The following is a 26,143-nucleotide window of genomic DNA, read 5'->3' as shown; positions in this document are numbered from 1 at the left end:
TTGGCGTCCACAAAACTCTGAATTTTCCGTGTCGGTAATGTCGACATCCCGATAATTTGAACACCTACCGTGTCCCAGACGGTGCTTTCATTTTTATATCAACTTGCTGATAACTTTCAGTCGCTTTCCATTGCCTTTGTATTCCGAACTGAAAATTCTAACGAGTTCCGAAAGGCCGAACGAAAAGCTGAAGTGACATTCGAACCGAATGTGAAGCCGAACCCCTATAGCAACACGATCTCAATTTTCATCAATACATGCGTAATCTTTTTTGTAAAAGGCTAATTCTCAATTCTAATTTGCTGTCATAGCTGCATTGCTTAAATCCGATTTCCTATAATAACGTTGAAATCTGGTTGAACCTTCGAGCCAAACTTTGTTTTTAATGTTAAAAAGTCTTACTCGATGACAGTGGTTAAGATCCTTTCAGTCAAGTGAAACTGAAAATTTAATTGGCCACAGTCGAAGTAACTAGGGGGGAAGACGTGCGCTTAAGTCAATGAGCAGCTGACTAACACCGAAAGACCTGTGGATGAAGAGCCGAAGTATAAACAAAGCCGATGTTGTGACAAACCGAAGAAGAAACGATCCAAACCGAAAATATGCCGAACAGTATTCGATTGAAAGAAAAATTTGAAGGGAGGACCTCGCCCAACCTCAAGGGAGCCCGCTAACTAAGCTGAGTAAAGTATTTACTTTAACTACTTTGAGCCGAATCAGAAGTACGACAACTTCCAGTAGAATTTATGGTTTAACAAGCGCACTATTTATTAACCCTCTCTTCGTCCCAACTTACAAAGAGTCTTGCTAACCGGCCGGACATCAGAGTCTTCTGACTTATCTGTTTCCAGCCTCCACGTATGCAACAGAGAGGAAGAGAAGAAAAACCCAATGGAGCGTTGGCCCTTTTTTTCAACACGCTTTCCCGACCATATGCGAGTTATACTGGTAGCGGGAGTCAGTACTTGTCTTGTGATGATGGACTGAATGGAATGGCGTTGACTTGACTGGGCCTTACTCGACTGCATGGAACTGGACGCTGAGTTTTGGACTAAATGCACAGTGAAGTGGACTCTATTGAAATGAAGTGAATTGGACTAGCTGGACTGGAATGGACTGAGCGGTGTTTGGACTGAAGCTTGTCTTACAAGTCTAAATGAGAAAGATATTGTGGATATTTTAATGAAATAAATAATACGTGAAATCATCGTGGCCCATAGTGGAAGGGAAAACATTGCAAAATAATTATATTCTGAGTTCGCAACCATCGAAGAACTGGACAGGGATTTTCTGTTAAACACTTTTTACTGAAACATTGAAAAACTTGGTCGGTCAACATGCGATTAATTTAAAATATTTTTCCAGAGTAACCCTCGGGAGTAACAAGATTGGAAAAAACTGTTTAGTTCGAGTCACTCCTAAACCCTTCACAGCTTTACATTAATGTTTTTATTCTTAATACTGTTCTCTATACATTTCTTTAAGAGAATGTGCTTAACTATCACGAGCTTCGTTTGTTGGTGATTATTTCCCTTATTCTTGTGTGTGACCTTAATTTGTGATTAGAGGTGATAATTTAACGAGAAATAAAATGTCAGTAACTCCTAGGTTTTTAAAATTACCAAAAACTGACTTATGTCTGAGAGCGAAACCCCCTTCAAATTGCCAAATATCTTCTGGAGTCATGACGAGTAAACATCGTGGTGTACCTTTAATTTTTCATTGCGAAATTGGGAGAATGTTAACGTAGAATTAAATTTAAATTTCAAGCCCAGAAAAGAAGCAAACAGACAGGAAAATTAAATCTTAAGCAAATAGTGGAGATAACAGCCAATCATGTAAACAAGATTTGAATTTATAAAAGACAACTGAGATAAGGAAAGGGCTTTTAGTCTTTAATGCCCGAAAAGCAAAACTTGATTTAAAAAAAGGTGTTGCGCCTAAAATATCAGAGGATTTACAAACCTTCTTAGAGTAAAAAGCGTAGTACTGAACTTTTTATCATTCAGATGATGTTTCGATTGACAAGAAAAAAAACATGAGCGTGAGTCTAATTTTTTACACTTCATAACGAGCGGTTAACTCTTGAACTCTAAGAAGTAATTAACATGAAACTTCTCCCTGTATTATTTATACATGAACCAGCAAACAAGTAATGAGAATATTCAAATTTAACTCGCAGAAGTTGTTATCTTGATCTGATATCAAATTCTTGTAACCAATTGGAAGGAAATGTTTAGCGGCCAAGGGGGAGAATTGACGATCTGATCTTGGAAGTTAAGGGTTGACACGAAGGAAATTCTCAGAATCTGCTTAGGAAGTCAATTGAAATATTTCCTTAATTTACTCGTCATCTATATATTACGCACAATGTTGGAAAACTAATGCCTCTATGAACAAGCTTTAGATATACTCATTACCAAAATTAATATGCGTAACTTAAGATACCGAGTTACGCTTCAAATTTGTAACTTATTAAAACTTAAGAGCACGAATCACGTTTTCGCCACATTGTCAACGCTGAATTTAGAAGATGAAAGATTAGAAATGGTCCTCCGCGCGACAACAGTTTCAAAGAAGAATTTCAAGGAAGCCGATTTTGCAAAAAAAAAAAACAATAGAATTTGTACTACGAAGTAATGAACAACTTCTGGGCAGAAATACGAGCGACTGAAAAGAATTAAAGGATTTCATAAAACGAAGCTTCGGCCTAAAACCCCTATTGAGTTTGTAAATGGCTTAGCTTCCTTTTTGAATTAGTTTACACAGTTTTACTTGTTTACACAAGCGTCGATAAACACTTACCTGCTTCCGTCCGTTACCAGAAATGATACGTGTTGTTAAGTTTGACAAAACGAGAAACGAAAGAGGGCTTCCAAAGGAGGAAACACTGTGGAAGGGCTAAACTGTGACAAGAATTGATCTCTGAAGTAGAATTTCTTTAAGCTTGTGATAATTTCAAAAAGTGCGCTGTTTAAAACTTATGTGTACACGTGGGTTATTGAGCTCTTCCCTGAATGGCTCGTCCAACTGCACGGATTTTTAGCGCGCACGATTTTTCTAATTAACACCATTCATTAGAGGAACATTTTGTTATGGTAGACAAAAGGGCAAAGGGCAGACTAACATCTGGGTTCTCTCATTTTTCTTCGAAGAAAAAACACAGAAGGGCCTCGCAATGAGTACAAAAGTTTTGCACAAAATACATGAACTGAAGAGGAAGTAATAAAACTTCAATTTTTGTCGTAGTCGTTCGTCGTGGGTTATTGAGCTCTTCCCTGAATGGCTCGTCTCATTGCACGTGTTTTTAGCGCGCACGATTTTTCTAATTAGCACCATTCATTAGAGGCACATTTTGTTATGGTAAACGCAAACGGAAAATTAACATCTGGGTTCTCTCATTCTCCTTCCAAGACAAAATAAAAAAGGGCCTCGCAATAGGTGCAAAAGTTCTGCAAAAAATGCAGAAACTGAAAGCGAACGGTAACAAAACTTCAATTTTGCCGTAGTCGTTCGCGTTAAAAAAAGAATGCTCCCAAATGCTTCTTTCAAAATAGTAAAACATGATGTGAAGTAGAGCATGATAATTGTTTTACGCGGGTTCTAAATATTTTTTCATTTTTTCCTGTTTAGTCACGGCAGAAATGATGGGAAAATAGTCAACTAAACTTGTAAGAAAACTTAAACCCTCTGCTGTCCACCTGGACTCAGTTGTTCGAAGGCTGGGTGTTGCTATCCACGGGATTAATCGCTATCTAAAGGTGAAGTGTTTACAAAACAAACCACACTATTTTAAGCACTTTATTTGCCTGAAACTTTTGGTCTTTCTATTAGCGCAAGATTCGCATCTTTGAGTATTTTCTTAGCCCTGAAGGTTATCTCTAAATTAGCCTTTAGTGCCTCAGATTGTCTATTGTACGAGGTCACATGTACCACTACCTTGCATAGAGCTCAGGCGTGATCTCAGCTCTTCAGGTTAAGGAAACACAACCATTCTATCGAGGAACCTGCAGCTAACGTCTACATTCTCCAAGATTGATATCATAACGAACTGGGCGATTATGTCAAATTTCGTTTAAAAGTGGGGCCGCTTATGGGAAGGAGGAAACTTACTCGAGGGGAGGGGGCACTTATTATCAGTACCCAGTACTGATTCCGCAGTAGTTAAAGCTTAAAAATTTATCGATAAAAAGGCAAAAGAGACAGGTCTTCATTATATCCCTACCATCTAAGACCATCTAGGATAGTGCGGGAGAAGGGGATGCTTATTTAAGAGGGGCGCTTGTTTGACATTATATTTAAATCCAATCCAATCGAGGAATTGTTATAGGCAAAGTACACACTAGACTGCACAAACACGCAAAGTTCACTCAGTCAATCACATAATTATACTCAAGGCATTAATCGAGACAGCTCCATTTACAAGCGCGCTATATACAAGAACGTAATGCAGATATGATGTACCACTCTCTTAATATCGAGAAGCAGGACCACGAGCGTCTGACACGGACAAAAGAACGGGATAGACTTCTCTAAAGCGAAGAAAACAGTTCGCGTAAATCAAGCAGTCTTGTATTCATGTTCTTTAAATTGATAATAGTATAGGTTAAAATAAATGAAAACTTTGTCTTCAGTAGAGGAATCTGTGTGAGAAATTTTTGAACTTTCATTTAAAGAAGACAGGACTACTAACGCTGTTAAAACTGAGCTGTTTTTTGAAAGGATAAAATTTAAACCCTAATTCAATTGTTTAACGATAAAAAATTGCGAAAAAACATTGTTGTTTGTTGTTTGTTGGCTTTCTATATACTTGTGTGTGAACAAAGATCTACACACAAGTATATAGAAGCCAACAAACACTGGCTTGTTGCTGCATTTTAAAAGCCACACAGACAAGTGCTATAAGGATTGCTTGCTCAAAACGATGATCCATCGTACATATGCTCTATCCTCAACGACTGCGGCCTTCAATCAAGAATGTACTAGACTACGTTCCATCTTTACCCGACTTGATTATCCCTTGGAAATTATTCATTTCTTCCATTACCAAAACCATTCAGACCTTTTCATTTGGCACGAGAGAGAAAAACAAGGAAGAAAGCAGCGTTGTGCGAGTGAGTTTGCCCTTCAAAGATCAAACATCAGCTAGGGCAGTTAAAAGGCAAATGCGTGATTTCAGTCACAAGATTGGCACGACATTACAACCCGTGTTTATCAACAAAAAATTTGAACAAGACCTCAAGCCCAGAGAAATTAAGCCTCCAATCGTAAATCAACAATGCGTTGTTTACTCTTTTACATGTGATCTGCGTGATTCAGATTATGCCGGCTTTACAACTCGACACCTCCATCAACGTATTGTTGAATATAAAAACTCTGCGATCGGTAAACACTTTTCGACAGCCCATGGGAAAACAAGCCTCCTCAAAGAAAGCCAATTCCGTATTCTAAAAAACTGCTAAGGAAAATTTGACTGTCTTGTCTATGAGATGCTTTTAATCAAGCAGCGCAATTCTTGTCACAACACGCAGATTGATTCCATTCGCACAAGACTCTTTGTTTAAAAGAACATTCCATTTCCTATTTTTTTTTCGGTATTTCGAAATTTTTTATCATTTATTTTTGGCTTGATAATGACGTAAGCCAAACGTCGAAACGTCGTCGACATAATTTTAATATGCCTTTACGAAATGTTTTTTCGTAATTTTTTATCGTTAAATGTTAAAAAAAACCCGCTTCTTTTTCGTAATTCAATTTTTTTTGCGCTAAAAGCTCGCGCTCTTTTTTAGTTATAATTTTCAGCACGCGAAGTGGTCATCTTATGTTGTCTGTCTCTACTTTGCAGTTGATGCAGTATAATTAATTCTCACTTGTAGAGCTTTGTTTACACAATATTTTGCAACTGAAATAACTTAAAAACCCTGAACAATTGTTTCTTCCTTTGTAGACTGTTTAATTATAATTTCCTTCTCTTATTTGCCGCTTACAACAGATGATAAGTGTAAAATATCGTTCAAAAGAGAAAGCTCTTCAAAAATAAACAATTGATTTCAGAAAAACAAAGACCGCGTGGAAATAAACAGTTAGCTTTCAAGCAACTTGTACCGACCCAGTCTCTCCAGAGAGTGCACATCACACACTAACGCTACAAACAATGCCAAAGTAATGAAACAAACAAAAGACGGCAAGTTTAGGAACAAGGTGAAACACTACTACTTCACAGCACCTTGGCCGCAAAACAGCCGAACACACTTCACAATCAAACCTTATTTCATCTCAGCTCTGTTTGTAAACGCATTTGCACCATAGCTTAAGGAACTTGAGGGGTTAATTTCTCATCGTGAGACATTCAAAAGGAGATTAAATAACAATAATTAACAAAAGGGGTGCGATCGCGATTGCGTGGGCGCCACAACTATAATTTGACGTTAAAAACTATCAGATAGAAAAACAAGGAAGTCGTCTTTTACAATGGCAGTAGACTTGAAACTGTCTTTTCAAGATATGTTGCCCTGAGAAAACACTGAATACTTCAATTGTGTGCTATGCTACGCTAAAAGCAGAATTTGAAAGTGGGTCTTGCTCATCACGAAAACCATTTATACTTTACAAATGTATAAAATATATCACCCAGAGACAAAATTTAATAATTTGATTATTCCTACCTATTTTCTGTGTCTCTAATTCTGCACATCATACAGTGATTAAACTGTCAATATGAAAAATTTGCATAAAAAGCCTCCTTTTTCCTTAACGATGAAGAAGGATCTGACTTTTCAACGTCAATAGACTTTCACATATCAGTGACAAAGTTTCGAACAAAGGAATCGAAATTCTGTCGAAAAAAGCTGAAAAGCTTGGGTCTATATGCAATACGTTTTTTCCTTGGCTTAGAATCTTTGCAGAGCAGAGATAAATAAGGACAAATTGTCAGAGACTTTCGAAATTCTGGATCCAAACAATTTCATTTTCTCAAAAGATACTAGCTAATCGTTTGCTAAAATAATTGGAATTGGATTGAATGCTGATGTGGCGTCCAAGGAAAAATTGGTTCTTTTGATTAGTCAACATTTCAACGCCAAACATACACCATCGGAAAGGATCTGGAAAGGATGTAATAAACTCAGTTACCTTGGCGTTATATTGACTTTGATAGTATAACCCACTTTGGAACGTATTTCACTAAGATTTCCCGTTAAGCAATGATGCAGTAATTGTAAGGAAAGTGCTAATTTTCCTTTATATGTTAACTATTAACTTTCGTAGGCGTTGTGAGAATTTAGGTCTTTAAGTTATCATTCCCATAAGCCCCCGCGGAAGAAGGGTGGATGGTGAAGGGCATTGTAGAGTGAGGTGGCATTTTAAGAACTTATTGAGCACTAAAACATAAGTTATTCTTTTTCCAATAACTCTTACTCAACCTCGATGAACACTGTAGATGGTATGTTCTTCTTTAATTGAAAACCTTTAAGGTTTAGAACAGACACTGACACAAAGTTTTTAACATAATTGGATCGTCATCTAACCCAAACCATTAGGGGGGGGGTCATTGGGATTAGCGGGGAGCTTGGTTGACTAGACAAGAGTGATTCCAAATGGGGGAATCACAGGGGAGAAAGCTTTTAAAGCGCTAATGGTATATTGAGATGGATGAGGTGCTCACTTAAGTGCTAATAGGGAAGCTCCTTGTGATTGAGACCACTTAACTCTTTTAAGGCAAAAAGCAAGAAATTACTGAAAGGAAATAGAGAAGAACAAGTGTACAACAGTCAAAAAATATGTTAAATCTTTTATTGGAAATAAACTCTGGAATACATAGATAAAAGGAGCAAAAGCTTTTAGGTATTGGAAAATGGACAATCTCAAATAAAGTTGAATGATTCCATCAATTAGATTTTTCTATAAAACAACAGAAGCAGATAATTGATTAATTTTTTTGAGTACAAATTGATACTTTGTGTTGTCTCTCATCGTGTTTTTCTTGACGATTCTTTTTATTGAATTTTAAATGAGCAGATAAAAAAAACATTTTTCAACTAATAAAATGTACAGCCGCATTTTTTGATATCTGATTAAAAGCGGAAACTATTTATCTTCAAAGAATTTACTGAACTTTCAATTTGAAGTCACTTCATCACTACAACACACTAAAAACGATAATTAACTACTTCTTTTTTAATGACGAAATCAAAAAACCCCCACATCAGTAGACCAGTATTTTTTTAACAGTGCTCAACCGAGTTTTAAAATGATGTCACCACGGTAATTTTAAGTCGATAAGTTGTACAGGAACATTCAGAACTCTCTCTGCATTATATTAATAGCCTTTTCGTAAAGGTTATCGTTAGTATCAGTTCAAAACGTTCCAAGCTCTCAGATCGAACAAATGCTTGCTTTTCCTTTATATTCTTTCATGCAAAGTCAACACAACCTTAACTCCCATTCTATATAATAAGTAGGCGCATGTGTATTAATTTCACTTATTTCGCCGTAATTCAACTGTTGTATTAAATCACCGTCGTTGGTGTTTTAAGCGCGTGCAATTTTAACTCCAAAGAGGGGAATGGATGGGTGAGTAAGGACTCCGACCACCCCTTAAAGTTCATATGAAACGCTCGTTAAACGATCGCTTGGAATTAAATTTAAGAGATCTATCTCGGTTCCATAAAGCTCTCATAGAGGGTTGGACCGCGCGCCGTATCGTGGGTTCTCCTCGCAGCAGTAGCTCAGCTTATTGTTATGCTAATCTTTTTATTGAACACTTCCGGCCTGTTCTATTGCTATTCCAGTGTTACAAATTCAGCCATGAACCATTGGTGACCCTGTGATTGCCTTCTGTCCTTCAAAAGGTAAGCTGGTATCTCGAGAAAACTAGGTCTTGTGGAAAAAAAACCTAGAAAAAGTTTTTAGACAACTTTGCGTCTCATTTTGATATTGTTTATTTACTAATTCATGTATTTATCAGATTATCTACATATTTATTGATCTTCCTATTTATCCATCATTTCTTTAAGAATTTAATTTAAAAAAGTCTCTGTTATTAGTTATTAAGATAAATTTTATTTCTTCATTTTATCTTTTATTGATCAATTATTTTTGTTTATTTCAAGTTATTGGGTTTTTTCTTTTTAAGCTATCATTTGAAAATAGCTGTCTGCGACAGTGTATGTAGACGCCCTTCAACGGGTTGGTGTGACAACCGAAGACTGGACTGGTCTGGACTGGAACTTCTCTGAACTGGACTTGAATGTCGGCTTTTCTGAATAGCACTTCGCTCGAATAGACAGGACCGCACTGCAAGAGGTTGTACCTAACTTGAGCCGGGCTGCATTGCACTAGACTCGACAGCAGTTGGCTGTTCTGGACTGGACGGGACTGGACTGAGGTGTTATGGATTGCACTACGCTGCACTGAAGTTGACAGGTCTAGACTCGACTGCAGTTTGCTTTTATGGACCTGGGGTGTTGCGGATTGAAATGCACTTGACTGGACGGGACTGAACGGAATTGGACGAGGACAGGACTGAACTGTCCTGTACTAGACAGTCCAGACTTAACTGAATGGACTGGACTGGACTTAACTGGATTGGACTACACCTCAGTTGACTGGACAGTACTGGACAGCACCTGAGTGGACTGGACTAGAAGGCACTGCACTTCACTGGACTGGACTGTTTTAGACTGAGCTTGACTTTACCAAACTGCACCACACTACACTTCCTGGATTTAAATGGAAAGCACCATACAGGACAGCAGTTCACTGCACTTCACGGGACTGATATGCACCGAAATGTATCGCACGTAGATGTAGTCTACTGGACTAGACCACACAGGATACTTTTGCGTGGCACTGAACTTAACTTGGAAGGACTGCTCTGGATTGCCCTAATTGTTAGGATACAAAAAAGTGTTGAAATATCAAACATGTCACCTCGTGTAATGAAGTAATGAGTCAGGAAGCCGCCGAACAGATTCTGTAAACAGAAACTTTTAGATTGTCCAAAACGAAAAATAATTTTCATAAATGGTTACATGTTACCTCGGAAGCGTCCGATGCCTTACTTCTTTATAATGTGATCTGAAGTGAGCCACAAAACTTGTTACAATCGAGACATGCCAGCCTTACCTCCTTCAAATGATCTGTAGAGTTGATGGATACCAATTTTTTTTCTTCGACTGGTCGATGCGACGCATCGGGGCTTTCCTATCAGCGAGCGAACCCATCTTTCACAGGTTAGTATCACAACGTTATAATAACTCTTTACTTACCTTCTCAGTGATGCACGGCCCCCGAAAATGGGCTTTTCTTAAACTGCAGTAATTTTAAAATGTTTCAAGCTCTCGAATTGAAAAAAAAAATGGCCACTTTTACTTATATTCTTTCTAGCCAACTTGAGACAACTGTAACTCCTTTACTATACTGTACTATACTATGCTATACTATACTATACCATACTACACTACATAGTGCTTAGATTAATGTACAATAATTTTACTTATTTCGCCATTACATCTCTCATAAGAAGTCATATTCTCGAATTTGGAAGCGATAAGAACACCTGTTCTCCTTTCAATTTAAGATTTACTAGCTATGCTCTATATCAACCTTTTATGAGGGCTTTTGTGAGTGGAAGTCAATCTACTTCGACTGACATTTATTTCCATTACTCAGAAATTTAACGTAACTGTGGTTATGTCCTAGCTTTGGATTCTCCTCGTAGCTGTAGCTTAGGTTGTTGTTATGATTATCTTTTCATCAAACATTCCAGTCCTGCTCTATTGTTACAAATTCAGCCATGGATCACTGGCGACCCTGTGGTTACTTGTGTCTTTCCAGAGGTCAGCTGGTGTCTCGGGAAAACTAGGTCTTGTGAGAAAAAATACCTGGGAAACTTTAAGGACAACGTTGTATTTCATTTTGATATTCTACTGAAAAAATCACGAATATATTAGTCATACGATAAAATTATATTTATTTACCAATTTACTTACATATTTACTCATCTTCCTATTTATTCTTTATTTCTTTATTTCTTCAAGGCTATGTAGCAGCACGAAGTAAGATATCGCTTTGATGAACCCCACCATGCTTTTTAATGAAAACAAAACATGTTTAAACATCAACCATCTTTAGTTGTGTAATGAAAAATAAAATGAAATTACGCAATGATTAGTATAACAATGTGAGCTGTTAACAAGAGTAATTAGGTAAAACAAAAACAACAAAAGTGAAACTATTTAAGCTAAGAAGGAAGACCAATTAGTATGAAAGGGATAAATTAAGATGTTTGACCTGAGAATTTAAAGACGGCTGCTCCCAAAGATGTGCATGGCTTCCTTAATATTCAATTGGAAGCGTGTGGAAGCAGAGTCCAGAATTTTAAAACAATCTTCTAAACAAAGGGAGCGACAATTTCAGAACCTCTCAAGTGCTTAAAGATGTGGGAATGTTTGTCAGAGGAGAGATGTTCGCGGATGCGAGTAGAGACGTGTCTGTTGGTTTCACCAACATAACAGGCACCACAGCCTGCTCATGAAAACTTATAAATAACTCGCAATCGTAAACCCGCAGGGATAGGATCCTTGACTCCAAACCAACTCTTAATTTTAAATGGGGTGAACACCAACTTAATGTCAAGGTCGTTGGAAAATGTGCCGACTAATTTCTTGATTCTGCGTTGTTTTGTGATGGAAAAAGGACCGATGTACGGTAATATAAAATATAAACAATTTTCCTCAGGAGCAACACTCTGCGAAGAATCGGAGGTGAAGTTATTGCTAAGAAATTTTCTTAGAACATGCTCGATGACGTTATTTCTTCAAGAGTTAATTACTGTTATTAGTAATTAACATATTTTATTTCTTCAATTCATCTTTTATTGATCAATTATTTTGTTTATTTAAAATTATTAGGTCACTCTTGTTAAGTTATCAAGCAAACAAACCGATCTTAAAACAGATTAATATCAGAAAATTATTATAATTCTTTACTTACCATCTCAGTGCCGTACAGCACCTGAACATGGGCTTATGTTGAGCCGCAGATATACGAAATTCGAAATAAAAATGTTGAAAAGTCTTGACGAGTCCCCGAAAATGGACACAGTGAAGTTTTGAAATCTCAAACCTGAAAGCTGCAAGAACAATTTGCACTTGAAAGTGGATGACTTCCGTTAAATTTAAGACAACGAACAACCCCTCCGAAAATCGGCGAACGCCCAGTTAACACCAGGATAACTTCGCTTCAAGGGCTTTTTCATTGGCAGGTTGGGAAGTCATTGAAACAATCCAGTTCACAAGTCGAGCAAATGCCCCGGATTTGACGAATAAATTGCCTCCGAAAATATGCCAGTGTAAAGCTCCTGTAGTTGAAATTGCGTTTGTAAGATTTAAAACTTGTTTCTCAATAAAGAAAAGACACGGAGACGCTTGTATTTTTATTTAATGCTTGAGACAGAGTTTCACACCAAGGCACCGCGACTCTTAACTAAACAAAAACTTCACAAAGAAGAGAATAATCCCACATTATATAAAATTACTTTCAAAATCAATAGCTGAATTTACTCTCCCTTGATAGTCTCAATGTATGGAATAGCTCATATTTCCCACAAAATGTAGTAAAATTGAGAGTAACATGTATCAATTTACGACTGGTGAGGCTCTGGCTTGATTTAGCTTAAGAGTGAAAATAAAGGGATAATGCATGAAAACCTTGTATGCTATTGACAAAACCTTAGAAAAGCATCGAAGTATCTTTCATATAATAGATTATTAGTTTTACACGAACTCTTACAAGTCGCACAAAATGCAGTTTTACTTAAAAAACAAACAAAAATAAGCTTTCTCCTGCATATGACTGATTATATCAGTAAACTGGTTGTAAGCTTTGATATTTTTATTTTTGTTGTATTGCAGACATGTATTTTGGAAAATATCTTTGCAGCCTGATATTTTTTCAGCTGGTTAGTTTCTCTATTCTTTCCTTCAAATTGTAAATATCTCGTATGGTAGAGAGGTAAATAAAGAAAGTTTATGACGTTCTAATTGAAAATGAGTTGGTACGGCGATATTGTATGTTTGATCAAAGGATAGCCAAACTAAGTTTTGATTTATTTTACATAAATGAATGCCGTTTGTTGATAATCCCCATATCTTGAATACATACTAAAGTGCAAGCTACTTGTTGTTGACACGTGACCGTGACAACCGTGTGGAGAGTTGCAGCTTGACACACCGATCCCAAGTGAATAGTCGTCAGGGTTGCAGCCATTAGGTGATCGAGGAAGACTGGTGTCACCAATACAGCCTATGCGACAGACATGAGTTCCAGGCTCCTTATTTGGATCCGCTACCAAGTTACAAAGATTTCCTAAATTGAGGCCGCACCATTCCTTGCAAGACACAATTATGGAAGTGTGGATGTAAGGAAAATTGCGAACTGTCAATTTTATACTGTTGAGTTATTTGCTTGTAATCCATTTCATAATCTCTTCACTTTATGACAACAGTTGATGCTCTTTTTTCTTTAGTTCTAAATTAAGATAAAATCTTTCTTTTGAAAATGCCCTATAACCCTAAGGCAAACAAAAAGCTTAACACTGCATAGTTTAAAAACAAGCATAGTTTACCAGTCTAGCGAATATGATTTTGATTCGATTAACTTACAGTTTTTAGGTGCCCCAAGTCCAAGTGTTTGCCAAGTTTTTTCATCAACGTTTCAAAAGTGTACTCCTCTTGAACTTCTACTGCGAACTGAGTTGCGAAGAGCTGGGTAAGAGTCAGACCTCTGTTGTGGGTGAATGTCGCGCAGTCACTACGAGGACCGCTGTAGCATATGCGCATAACTCGATTTGGTACAGAGAACCAACCGGGATTTTTCATAGATGTTGTTTTTGTAATGTCAGCTGCATCCCAGGGGCTAACTACATCCTCATTGGCCCAGAGAGGACTTGTGGGTGAGAAATCTCCGGACATTCCAGCCACTCGTGCAACTAGTGTCCAGCCTCCATTGTCTTTACACGCCGATGTGATAATTTCGCAATGTGCCTAAGCATTTCATATAGAGTATTATCCTTACTAGTTATACAAGTGATCAAAAGATTTAATGAAAAGAATTATAAAAATTACTTCTCTAAATAAATCACATTTCAAAAAGATTCTAAGAGAAAGTTCGTGATATTAAAAAAAACAAGATTGCCTATTATGGTTCACTATTATAGAAGGAAGACAAAGGTCATGGGACTTTATCTCTTTATCATGAATGCTAGGACACTAACCTGGTATGGGCTGCCGCGAGCAGCCTGGAGCCAGTAAACCCCACTTTGAACACCTGCTGATATTGAATGATAGATTTCATCGCAGGATTTTGCCGGATTGTGAGCGGATCCAAGTCCTTCAGGAGGGCTGATTTAAAGGGGAAAATATTTTCATCATTAAATACATTGAAAACTACATGGACGATTTTGTCTGACATTTTGAACATTTAAGCTATAACACACTTTCCTCAAATGGAAATAATTTCCCTTGGATAAATGATTTCTTCCCTTTGGTTACTATTTATTACAAACTACTGTCACCTTGGTTTGGGTAATTATAAGGGCATGCAATAGTTCAAACTCTGTGTTTATTACAAACTTCGATTAAAATAGTATCTTTCGATCCGGCCTTGTCCATCTTGGGAAGTTTTGCCTCGAGATGATTAAACTTTTAAAATCTATTCGTCAGAGTTCTCCGTAAATCCCCTTAAAACACATCTTACTTGAATATCAGTTACCTTCCATGATTTTCCGCCGAACCCAAAAAAATCTTGGCTCCAGTTATCATCGAATCTTTTAAGTTTAATATGATTATTCCATGCTAATTTGATTCACTGACAGTTATTGTCATTTTCTTCTTTCCTTTTCATAAACTCTCATACCACACAGACTGAATTTCATGAGTGCCCATTTTTCTATTTTTAGAACAACGGAGCACATTTAAAATAATTGTTGATTTATCCATGCAGTGTGTATCGGATTTAAGTTGCGGAGCAGTGGTAGCATCACATTGATAGAAACTAACCTTTATGATAAATTAGGTCATTAAGCTGCCAATCAGTTAATTGACCAACGCAAACAACATTTACAAAAAGCTTTTATTAATTTTTTTCATTCGGTAGAAGTACACATTTAATAGTGAGAAAATTTAAAATGTTTCTATTTGTAGAAAACGGAAGGGTACAAACATAAATATTTAGCGTATTAAACAATTTTTCTCTGTTACGAAAAATCGCTAAATGGTATCTAACATAAAACGAGGTACCCTGCGTCTTAGTGCTTGAGTCAAATTTCCGTGTACTCAGTTATTTTGAACAAACCATAACTCACAACTTGGAGCAAAACTTTCCACTAGATATTAAAAAAAAAACTTGCTTGACTGCGTCGACTTTATTGAAAAGGAGACCCGTGTATCTCTGATGATTTTGTACGTAACAGTGAATAAAAATCAATAACCAATCAAGTAATTAGCCAAACTGAAAGTCAAAGACAATAAACATCTACAAATACCATCGCTTATGTCTTACGAGCCTACAAAATTAATACGAGAACATTGGAAAAAAGAAAAAAATCCAAAAAGCCTGATGTTGTTTGCCCGACAGGTTTTATTTATTTTGGCAGAACTATTTAGAGAAAGTTTGTCATTTACCTTTTGGCTTTAGTATTCCTATGTGTGAATTAAGAAATGAGTGTTCAAGTGCTCGTCTACTATATTGCTAAAGCCGGACAAACAGCAAACAACGATTAACTATTTCATTAGCTATAATAAGCTATAATGTAACGCACTCAAGTTTCTAAATCATCACTCAAGTTACAATATTTGATAATTTATTCTCTGTCTCCACTTCCGCTCTGATCTGTTTGATCTCCAAGATCGCGTGCCTGTCCTGTAATGTGAACATGTGGAACCTCTCTGCAATAATGGCACAATTATGATCAGGACTACAATCGGTAGTTTAAGAGATAAAATTAAAAATTTTCTTTGATTCAAAGGTTTGCTGTTTGTCCGGTTTGGCCAGGGAAGGATGTAAGTGGAACTTTTTTACCCGACGCTTCGATCTTTTTTTTTTTTTTTTTTTTTTTTTTCCACGTCCTGTATAAGCCGTGAATGTTAAATGAACCCTGATAGTTACACACTTAATTCAATTTTGCCACATCTGTGTCCTTGTCTGCCTCAGTAATAAACACCCTAGAATTATCCTACCCCACACACACATAACGACTATCATTTTTTTTCTTGCTTTGAAAATCTCTTCTGGGCTTATTGAGTACCACGAAAAACTAGCCCATTCAGAGATGTAAAGAATTCGACACGCTGGTAGCAAATAGTAATGTACCTACCCTCCCACTGGTGGGCCTTGAGGTACTGGCGGTGGAGATCCCGGGCAAGGACTTTCCACTGGAGGGGACGGCACTGACGCACAGTTACAGGGGGGGCAATCTCTTCCATCTCGCCCGTCTCTTCCTGGAAGACCCGGGGGTCCAGGAGGGCCTGGTGGTCCGGCACGAGCCGACGGACAAAACAAAATCTGAAATATCATTTCGTAATTTTCAATATTTCACAGGATCTTTGCCTCTAGAACAAACTGATATTTGACTTGGTCTGTCACTCAGGATCGTTTTCCGTTAGAGAAAACAGCAGGATCTATTTCGTCACAAAAAAAAAACTCGATCAACACACTACTCCTCTAGGCAGATCAGGTTATAGGTTTATCGATCAATTCCAAGTAGAATAAACCCTCCCTAGCTGCAACGAGAAAAAAAGTGATAAGGATAATCTCCATACGGTTGCTTTCAACATGCTGCTAGATTGTTCTGCTTTCTTTTTTTCTCTGTGCCCTGCGCATGACAATCTCGTATGAACGTTCAATAATTATTACAGCAGTTTTAATGACGTTGCCTTCTCAGTTTTCTTCATCTGATTCTCGACAAACCGACAAAATAGCGACACGCCGTAATATTATAAATAATAATTTTTTTTTTGAGTTCTACATGGTCGAACGGTTGTAGCGAAAACGAAGACCTCTGAAAGCTAAGACCTAAGACCTAAGACACGAAAACGAAGACCAGTAAACGACACGGAAGACCCAAATAAGAAGACCCGAAAACAAAGACCTCTTTGTTTTCTTTATTTAACATGATCTTGTTCTGATTTCTTAAAATCTGCACTGGAAATATCCGATGCCGATTTTTAAACAATCTCCAACACAATTATACCAGCACGAATTTTTTCCGAGCAAGCTTTGTTTTCGGGTCTCTGTTTTGGGCTCTTAGTTTTCGTGTCTTGGTTTTCAGGTCTTCGTTTATGGGGTCTTTTTTATAAAACCGCTGTTTTATTGCATGCCTTACCGCTATTAAAAATAATAAAACCGGAGATGGATATTTCCGGTGAGAAACCATAACAAGATCATGTCTTAATAAAGAAAATAAAGGATCTTCGTTTTCGGGAGTCTTCGTTTTCGTTACAAGCATTGGTCGAACTGATTTTTTGGCCCCAGACGGCTTAGCTATTCACAGGTATTGCGAAGGTCATGGGTTCAATCTTAGAGCCTGCAACGTTGTAATTTTTGTTGTAAATACCGTTCGGTGATTAAACAGTGAAGTCGCACTCGGTAAGCAACTGAATAAAAAAAGAAAAAGAAAAAGAAAAAGCAAACAAAAGAGAACAATGTAGAACACGAGTTCCTATATATGAAAGACGAAGGACTATATAGCCTTACAATGTGAAAAGCCTTTACATGAACAAAGGATTTCATATAGTTCAAAGTTAGCAGTTTTAACTACTCATTTGGCTCATACTGGCTGCAGTCTGGGGAAATGAACAGAATTGTTTACTTGTTCGTGTATATAAAGTCGGTTGCAAAGTAACTGCAATTTTTCCAATCGACTCCTTATTTACAGATCTTCATATCGAGCCAGGCTTCATTTGTCCACGAGCACATGGCAGTATTCACAGTCAAATAACAACTTTCCTGATATCCAGCCACGAATTTTCGTGAAGAAAACGCAGATTTAAAAAAAAAACCTTTCTCAATTCTTAATCAGGAGGTAGTCTACTTAAACACATGTACGCACTTAAACTAATAACGCTAAATTTACATTACATATCCTATTAATTTATATTTGTTGACCGGATTGAACCTGTTAGACAAGAAAATCAGCCTAATGGTACTATAATATATTTTTTTCAGCAGTGATTTCACAAGACAAGCAAAAGAGAACAATCCTGTTTTGCTTATGTTCAGAACTCTTATTTGAAAATTTAATCGAATACCGGAGAAGCATGGAAACGGAGGAAAAGAACCATAGCTATTCACCTTTCCTGGGTTGACTGTGTACGATCTTCTGGTGTGTTGCTCTTCCTGAGAAGCCAAAGAAACCACCAACAAATGTAAAGTGATAAAATGAAATATTTTAGGAAAATACATCATTATCACGGCTGCTTTGTGTGTTGATACAAATCTTTCGTGCGTCTTTCAAAAGTGACTAAAAAAGGTTACTGCTCAATAAATTTGTTTTCTCAGTCGATCCTGCGTGGTTAGTGGATAATTGTTCGTTTTAACTGGTAGATTTGATTTTAAACCAATGGAGGATAAGAGCAGGACTCTACATTTGCGGGTGGTACGAACAAGAATACGCTAAGACATTCTTTATGTAATTCGCTGGAACCTTATCTTGCGTTTCGAAGTCTTCATTAATTAGTGTATCAGATCATTGCATTCATTTCCAAGATCTCCTAGAGTCCAGTCTTACTCGTTTGCATTTCGTATGGAAACAAAACAAACATGGCGACTTCCTCTGCGATTCGCATGGTCTTGCAAAGCCAGGTTGGGTTGATACGTCGAGGATTATTTGGTGAGTTTTTTATCATTCGCCCTAAAAAGAGTTTTTCTTGAAACTGCTTCCGCTGCTGGATTGAATTAAGGTTACGCAAGAGTGTGAAATAAGCGAGGTTCTTGCAGCAGCATCAGTTTTTGAAAATCTGCTTGCATAACCGAGTTAAGAAACAGCCGGTTTAGTTATTTTCACTGACTTTTTTGCTACATTTAAATTATGATCACATGGTCCTATTGCACAGGTATCCCAAGCAGATGGCTGCAAAAGTCCTCCTATAACTTATCGGAGGAGAAACAAAACTCAGCGGACAGTCGGTAGGCGGCAGATTATTGTGTTATGAGACTATCAGACTATCACTGATGTTATCAGACAAATCAGTTTACTGCGCCCTTTTGATTAGGTAGAAATTCTTTAGGAAAAAAACTCTACATGCATAGCTGTTACTGAGCTTTGAATCAAACAAAATAAAAACAAACCTTGCCAATAATAAATTATGAACACATTTTACACTGGAATTTTGTATATAGCCGTCTTTTAAAAATCACAGGCGGCCCAAGCTCACGTCTCGAGAGAAAGCAAACGATTACGTCAAAACGTCACGCGTAGTGTGACTCATTGTTAAGTTAAGAGAGGAACCGTTGAGAATTGAAACACGTTATAAGGAGTAGTATGGGGAACGAATTATGGTTGATTTATTATTCCTGTCACAAATAGGCTGCCATGTCTACTAAAAGGAATGGAAAGTGGCTGTTGTAATTGTAGTGAGGTGGTTGTTGAAATTCTTGATGAACGTTTATTTTCTTTCCTCTCTATTACTATTTCCAAATTCTGATATTTTTCTAAATGGAAAAGAAATTACTACTGCTTGTGATTTTTGATGAATATAGAAATGAAGCATTTGACAGTGCAAGTACTGAGAGTGCAAACAAGAAATACTTTGGTGATGATGATGGAGCTGCCTTTATTGATGCAGATGAAGATCAAGAAACAGATGTGCGAGAACATATCCTTAATGCTGCACTTGAACATGTGCATGAGTTAGGTTGGAGTTCAGAAGCTATAGAAGCTGGAGCAAGTGCTGTGGGGCTGTCTGCAATGGCAGAGGGCATGTTCCCTCGAGGTGCTGGGGATTTAGTCCTTCATTTCACTGAGGACTGTAATGTTCGTTTGGCAGATCATCTTGTTTCACTGTCTAAATCAGCAGGGAAGGAGGAAACATCTGGAGTCCCATTGTTAGTGCTGTTAAGATGCTTTTTTCAATTTAGAGTAAATTTGATTCTATGTCCCAAGGATACTACTTACAAGTAAAGATATCTTACTAGACATTCTGGTCTATAGTAGGGCTGAGAATTTTTATGAATGGTGCTTCATTTGACAAAGAGTTAAAAATAATCAGTGATACTACACACCAAAGTGCCTATTTAGTTATTTACTATCCAACTGCTCTATTTTATGCGCATTTCTTATCAGGTAAGAAAAGTGAAGCAGATAGAGACTGAAGTGAAGCATGCGCTGCTGATCAGTTAAACAGGTTTTTTCCAAGACAAAATAACGATCATGTGATATTTATATTGAATTTGTGCATTATTTGTACTCTACTTAGTGCAGTTGGATAATAAGTCTATCTTATTCATGTTATATGTGTTCAAATAATAGTTTTGTTCATTGTAATCATGTAATCTCCATGGCTCTTTGTAAGTAATGCAGGCCATTTTCACCATAATTGCCAATAAACTGCACTTGGGGTTAAAATTGCCTTTTGAGATTTTGAAAATATATTAAGAAGAGAAAATGCATTTTTAAATTTTTTATTACACCAAATAGATTAGTTATCAAATGAAAATTGTAAAAGTCATTAATTAGTTTCACTTAGTTGAATTAATTCAACTTTGTTCAGGCGAAAGAGTTCTCAGATGATAATCCGTGATGCTGTGGAAGTGCGACTGAGAATGCTCATTCCATTTATTGACCAGTGGCCTCAGGTAAGTAACATGCCTGTCTAGATGTCAACTGACTTGAAAATGTAAAGAGTTTCAAAGCTGAGGTTTTGAGTGTTAGCCCTTTTTTTAAGGCAATTGTGGGAATTTTGGGTTGTATGTGTGTTTATATGCAGAAAATGGAGCAACCCTATTGGTAGGAATATGGTGATGAAAAAACAAGAAGGAATATTTTAATGAAAAGCACTTGTTGATACCATGTGCATTATGAGTGCTGATTTGGAAGATAAATTTTTGTTCTAGAGTTTTGCAGCTGCTAAGAATGGTTAGGGAGATTAAAGTATCTAGTGACTGGTTTGGATGCCACCTTGTCATTTCTTTGTACATTGTTAAGGTGTTCTTGGAGATAAAGAAATAATTGCTTAGGGTTTAGCCCTAACCCTAAGCAATTATTGTACTTTGTACTTTTGTAAAACAGTGAGGGGACAAGGGTTAATTACTATGGAAGAGTGCTGAGCCTTGAAGGACAACACTTTGACAAACTTTTTTGATAAAAGAGATGAGATGTGCACCCCAAACTCAACTTTTATTATTTTGTGAAAATGTTACAATTGACCATTCAGCAAAAAATAAAAAAAAATTATTAGCCGCCCTGGTGACCAAAATGGTTGCAGCTGGGATTGCTCATCTGGAACTTCAAGAAGGTCCTAGTTGTCTTGTTAACAATTGGTCCTTTAGAAACCCTCAGAGTGTTGCAGTTCAGGCTAGAGGTACCTTACATAGCTGGACTCCAGAAATTAATGTGGAAGGCATGCTTACCAGGGTCAGAAAGGATATTAACAAAAGTATTGGACATGAAATTAAAGGAGTAAAGAGTCATAAAGGCTGAAATTCTCAAGGACTGTATGTGTTTAAACCTGAATGTTAATGGATTTGTCCAGCTTTGTTGTGATATTATTATTATTATATTACAATAATAATAAGTTGTGTTTTTATAGATGATGAATGTTAGTTGCATCTTAAAGGTTAATTGCCAATTTTCTGTTCCCTTTTGCACACAGGCCATGGGTTTGATGTTATTACCTCAGAATGCTCCTGATGCCTTGAAGAATGTTGCATATTTGGTAGATGAGATATGGTATCATGCTGGTGACACCTCAACAGATGTAAGAAGTGAAAACATAATACCTTGCTTTTAAATTCAATATCAAATGATGTATGTGTCAGCAGCAAAAATATTTCCCACACAAACTCAATTTTACTAGACATGGAAATAACAATAATTAGAGATCTGAAGTAACAATTTTCAAATCATTAAATTACTTTCTCTCCCTGCATTATAATATGAAGGCATTACCACCCCTGCCTTGTCTCATGACGGTTACTTTCAATATATATATAAAACCACATTCAAAATGACTACATCATGAAAAAACTGCTTCTGTATTCTCTATAGTGGATAACCACAATGTTTATGAAATTGATATCAAGCAAGTTAATTTGCCACAAATACAACTTGTGGTAACTGTATGGGTATTAAAGTCTTGTGTCATAACAGCCATAAAGTAAATCAATAATTAACTAATAATGCGTAACACCTTACAGGTAAACTGGTATACAAAGAGAGGAGTATTGGCAGGACTGTATGGTGCCACAGGTCAGTTAAAACCATGAAGATATGATAAATTACAAATAATTTATTTAAACAATATTTTGATAGGATGTTCCAGAAGGGAGGCACTGTGAGCTAAAGGAATATTTGTAATGGCTGCAATGTTGTTTTAAAATTCAGTTATGGCATCATAGTCACATATGACGTCCATCAGAAAATGAGAGAGGTCATATTTCAGTTGGACTACCTTTGATAATATAATTGGCTTCACTCAGTATGAATTTCATGTCTGGGCTGATTGAAGAACATTGAGTGTTAATACTTCTTTTCCTGCACACTATTTTTTTGTTTAAAGTAAGCAGACATTATAGAAATTAGTTTAATATGTGTACTGGTTCTTGTCATTTGCTGTAAGAATGACAGAGTTGCTGTTAGAATAGTTTATGAAAATTACATCAACTTGTCATTCCTCTGAGAAGGAGTATTATTTTCCTGGCGTTCTCCAGTCCTTCCCTTCCTTACAAGGATACTTCATTTTGGTCAGAACCTTGTAATTTAATTGTTCATCTTACAGAATCTAAAACTTGATAGTATGTTTATTATTTCATTGCAGAACTTTACATGGTTACTGATAGGTCATCTGATTTTGAAGATACTTGGAGTTTCCTTGACAGAAGAATGTCTGATATTGGTTTACTAATTGGTGCCAAGGAAACTGTTAGTAAATGAGGGAAACAAATAATTTATTGTAATACAATATGTGGTTATTGTTCATCATGGTGTAAAATAGGAGATGAACTTTCTTTGTTTGTCTCACAATGGAGTCACTTTGGATGTTGATTCTGACATTTTGACTGCAAAACTGCTAGTATTCATCAGGTGATAAGGTTGATTGTTCATGTGTCATTATTTGTAGCTTGTTGGTTTGCTGCTATTGGTGCATTTCCATACAAATAGAGACGCATAAACAGTCTACCTCATCGCCTGATGAAGATTAGCAGTATTGCAGTTGAAACATCCGGATCAATATCCAAACTGAGTCCATCATGAGACGAACGATTAAGGTTCATCTCCTAGATACATTATTGTTTGATCATGATAAATAATGCAGATTTTCCTATCTCTTTTTAGTTGAATGCACAAGGAGGTAAGTTTCAGAACCTGAACAATTGATGAAACAGATGACATTCAAGCAATCAATGTCAACTAATCCATTGATTTAGGCAATCCATATGCCTGTTTTTGTGATTATGGATTGATCAACTGCATTAATTTGATAATCGCAAATCACTGACAATTGATGAATCAGAAGAACATCAATTGTCATTAATCACCAATATCAATTGACCACCTTTGCTACCATCAGTTTTTGTATGACTAACACCAATGATAAAGAAGGCGCTGAAATGTTTGCAAATGTTTTTACATGTAGACTACTAAGTGAAGTTAATTATGCCACAGTGAATTACACAAGTTTTATAAGTTGGAAAAGTATACTTAGTAAGATCTTGTCTGCAAGTATTTACAGTGTCCACTACTTAGAGAAGATTATTGATTGAATTAAATAAATCAGCCAATGAACTTTGACTGTTCCCAAGGCTCATTTTCGCATCATATTGTAAACAATCAAAGCAGTTTATGGTGTTGGGTTTGTACCTGGGAACTCACTTGAACTAATATTAAATGACATGAATGATTAACTCTTTAATAAAATAATAATGATGTTTTTATAGCTTGAGAAAGCAGGATCAGATGCTGCTGAGTTGTTGTCTGCTGCCTTTACAACAGTATGTTTTGCTTTCCTATTCAAACTGCCTCTTTGGAAGTGGTTCTAATCATAGCAATAGGGCTATTGTTGCAACACCAACCATCACTTGAAAGAAACATGAGCTTTTCATACCATTGAAATACATTAGGATGTATTACAGATGGTGTAAAGTACTGATATTTTAGAGAGTGTTGTCTGCTCTACATCATATATACAGTTGAACCTTGATTATCCAGACTCATCGGGACCAGACAAAATAGTCTGTATAATTGAGGGTACAAATAATGGAGAATATGAGTATTAATGAGGAACAAAAACTGATTAAATTAAAAGGGCATTTAGTCATGGAACAAAACATTTAAATATCCTCTAGTAAAAAATATGGTCTACATCTTCACTGTCTATAGCGAATACTTTTACATGTGTGTATTAACAATTAATTAAATTAATCAGCACTTTATCAAGCTGTTCATTTTGTGCTACTTTTGGTGATTATGCTTCAGTCCTTCAATGGTATCCTAGTTGTCAGCAAATTTCATTATATTTTCCTTGATTGGAAATAAACATTTGTGACACTGTGTAGCTTGTTTATCTTGCATAGCACACTGAACGGGCCAATAGAGCGTGAAATTTCACTTAGCAACAAAGCAACTTTAAGCCAATTAGACCTCATTGGAATGTTCTTCATTTATTTGTGCAAATGCTACTTTACACTGCTTTTGCTTATGGAAAGCAAAACAAACTCGCCTTTAGTTCACTTTTCAATGCTGTAGTTTTAAAAAGAATATGGCTACAGATCTTGATCATGTTTAATAAAAATTCATAACAAAATTGGAACCAGAGAAAAAGTCTGGATAATTGAGAAATCTGGATAAGCAAGGTCCAGATAATTGAGGTTCGACTGTATTAATATCTACTACAAATTTTTAAGCCGGCTTCCTTCTCATTTTTATGTGTATGTGTTGTTTATCATTTTTCATTGGTTAATTCTCACCCTGTCCCACACTTCTTTTCCTGTTGGTAGCAGCTAATTCACTAACAGTCAGGGAAGGGATTAAAGTTAGCTTTTAGTGATAGTAGCACATCATAGTGCCGATTTTTCAGCTGACATTAATATAATACAAGCTGTTAATGGGTAATGGGGGAAGACTGAAATTTAACTATTCATAACTTGACTAGAAATGTGTTGAAAATTTGATGGCAGTATGTTAGTGGTCTCTGCTGTCTAATACTGATAACACTATGTCCAAATACAAGTTACACCCATCCTTGCCTTGAGCCTTTTAATATATTAATTGGTTAATTAATGCATGAATCTATTGAACTTCATCGCTTGTTTACAGGTGCGTAATATGAGTGGCCTTAATAGGCGAAGCAGATGAAGTCAACAGAGATGACTGGAAGTACTTGCATATAATATCCATGATTCAGCTACTCAAATAACAAATTGGAAGGTGGAAGGTGAATCATGCAAAAGCAGTGATTGTAACCATGCAGAAGTTACAAAGCTGATGGTTAACAGAAGTTTGTTTTTCTAAGCAGACCTGTTTGCAGTGAGAAATGCATTGTTGACTGTTCATGACTGAAATCTTTATTTGTACTGTCTCCTGTACCTCAGAAACAGAATTATACTGCTACTGGCAGTGACAAGTTTTATACTGATGTGATTTTGTTTGTGAAGTGGTGACAGACCTAGTTTTTGCTACATGTATAAATTCTTTTTGATGCTTATTTAAATGTCAATTGATTAGGGAAAGTTATTGAATATCCATACTGTGAAAGTGCAATGGTAACTTAAAGAATTAAATATTAACTTAGTTATCAATGTTGGTCATATTGATATATGAACTTCTGACAAAGGTCAAGCACTTCCTTTAATATGATTGATGTTTCTTGAATTATAATAAGTACTCTCTTCTTAGCCTGTGGGTTTGTTCTCCAGTACCCTTTTTTGC

At 36.5% G+C, this 26,143-nt stretch overlaps 2 protein-coding genes across 3 annotated transcripts; one reads left to right on the top strand and one right to left on the bottom strand.

Moving 5' to 3' along the window:
- Positions 1 to 12,472: 12,472 nt before the first annotated feature.
- LOC131774580 (uncharacterized) lies at positions 12,473 to 18,549 on the bottom strand. Its single transcript, XM_059090630.2, has 5 exons — positions 18,352 to 18,549; positions 16,376 to 16,563; positions 14,276 to 14,402; positions 13,665 to 14,045; positions 12,473 to 13,390 (listed from the first exon to the last, which is right to left on the bottom strand). Exons 1-5 carry the CDS (start codon positions 18,463 to 18,465, stop codon positions 13,109 to 13,111), a joined length of 1,092 nt encoding a protein of 363 aa, XP_058946613.1. The 5' UTR covers positions 18,466 to 18,549; the 3' UTR covers positions 12,473 to 13,108.
- Positions 18,550 to 18,749: 200 nt separating this feature from the next.
- LOC131774509 (ubiquinone biosynthesis protein COQ9-B, mitochondrial-like) lies at positions 18,750 to 26,013 on the top strand. Of its 2 annotated transcripts, none has more exons than XR_010716939.1 (9): positions 18,750 to 18,889; positions 19,113 to 19,185; positions 19,759 to 20,103; positions 20,769 to 20,853; positions 21,870 to 21,974; positions 22,414 to 22,465; positions 23,034 to 23,189; positions 23,485 to 24,207; positions 25,532 to 26,013. XR_010716939.1 is itself a non-coding variant. In XM_059090553.2 (9 exons), exons 1-9 carry the CDS (start codon positions 18,820 to 18,822, stop codon positions 25,568 to 25,570), a joined length of 927 nt encoding a protein of 308 aa, XP_058946536.1. In that variant the 5' UTR covers positions 18,750 to 18,819; the 3' UTR covers positions 25,571 to 26,013. The 2 variants fall into 2 exon arrangements, 1 of the variants encoding a protein (XP_058946536.1); XM_059090553.2 differs by having other exon boundaries at positions 23,034 to 23,137; positions 24,154 to 24,207.
- Positions 26,014 to 26,143: the final 130 nt, after the last annotated feature.

The sequence above is a fragment of the Pocillopora verrucosa genome, chromosome 3, assembly GCF_036669915.1.
Source record: "Pocillopora verrucosa isolate sample1 chromosome 3, ASM3666991v2, whole genome shotgun sequence".
NCBI classification, from domain to species: domain Eukaryota; kingdom Metazoa; phylum Cnidaria; class Anthozoa; order Scleractinia; family Pocilloporidae; genus Pocillopora; species Pocillopora verrucosa.
This window is presented reverse-complemented; position numbering and strand designations above follow the sequence as displayed.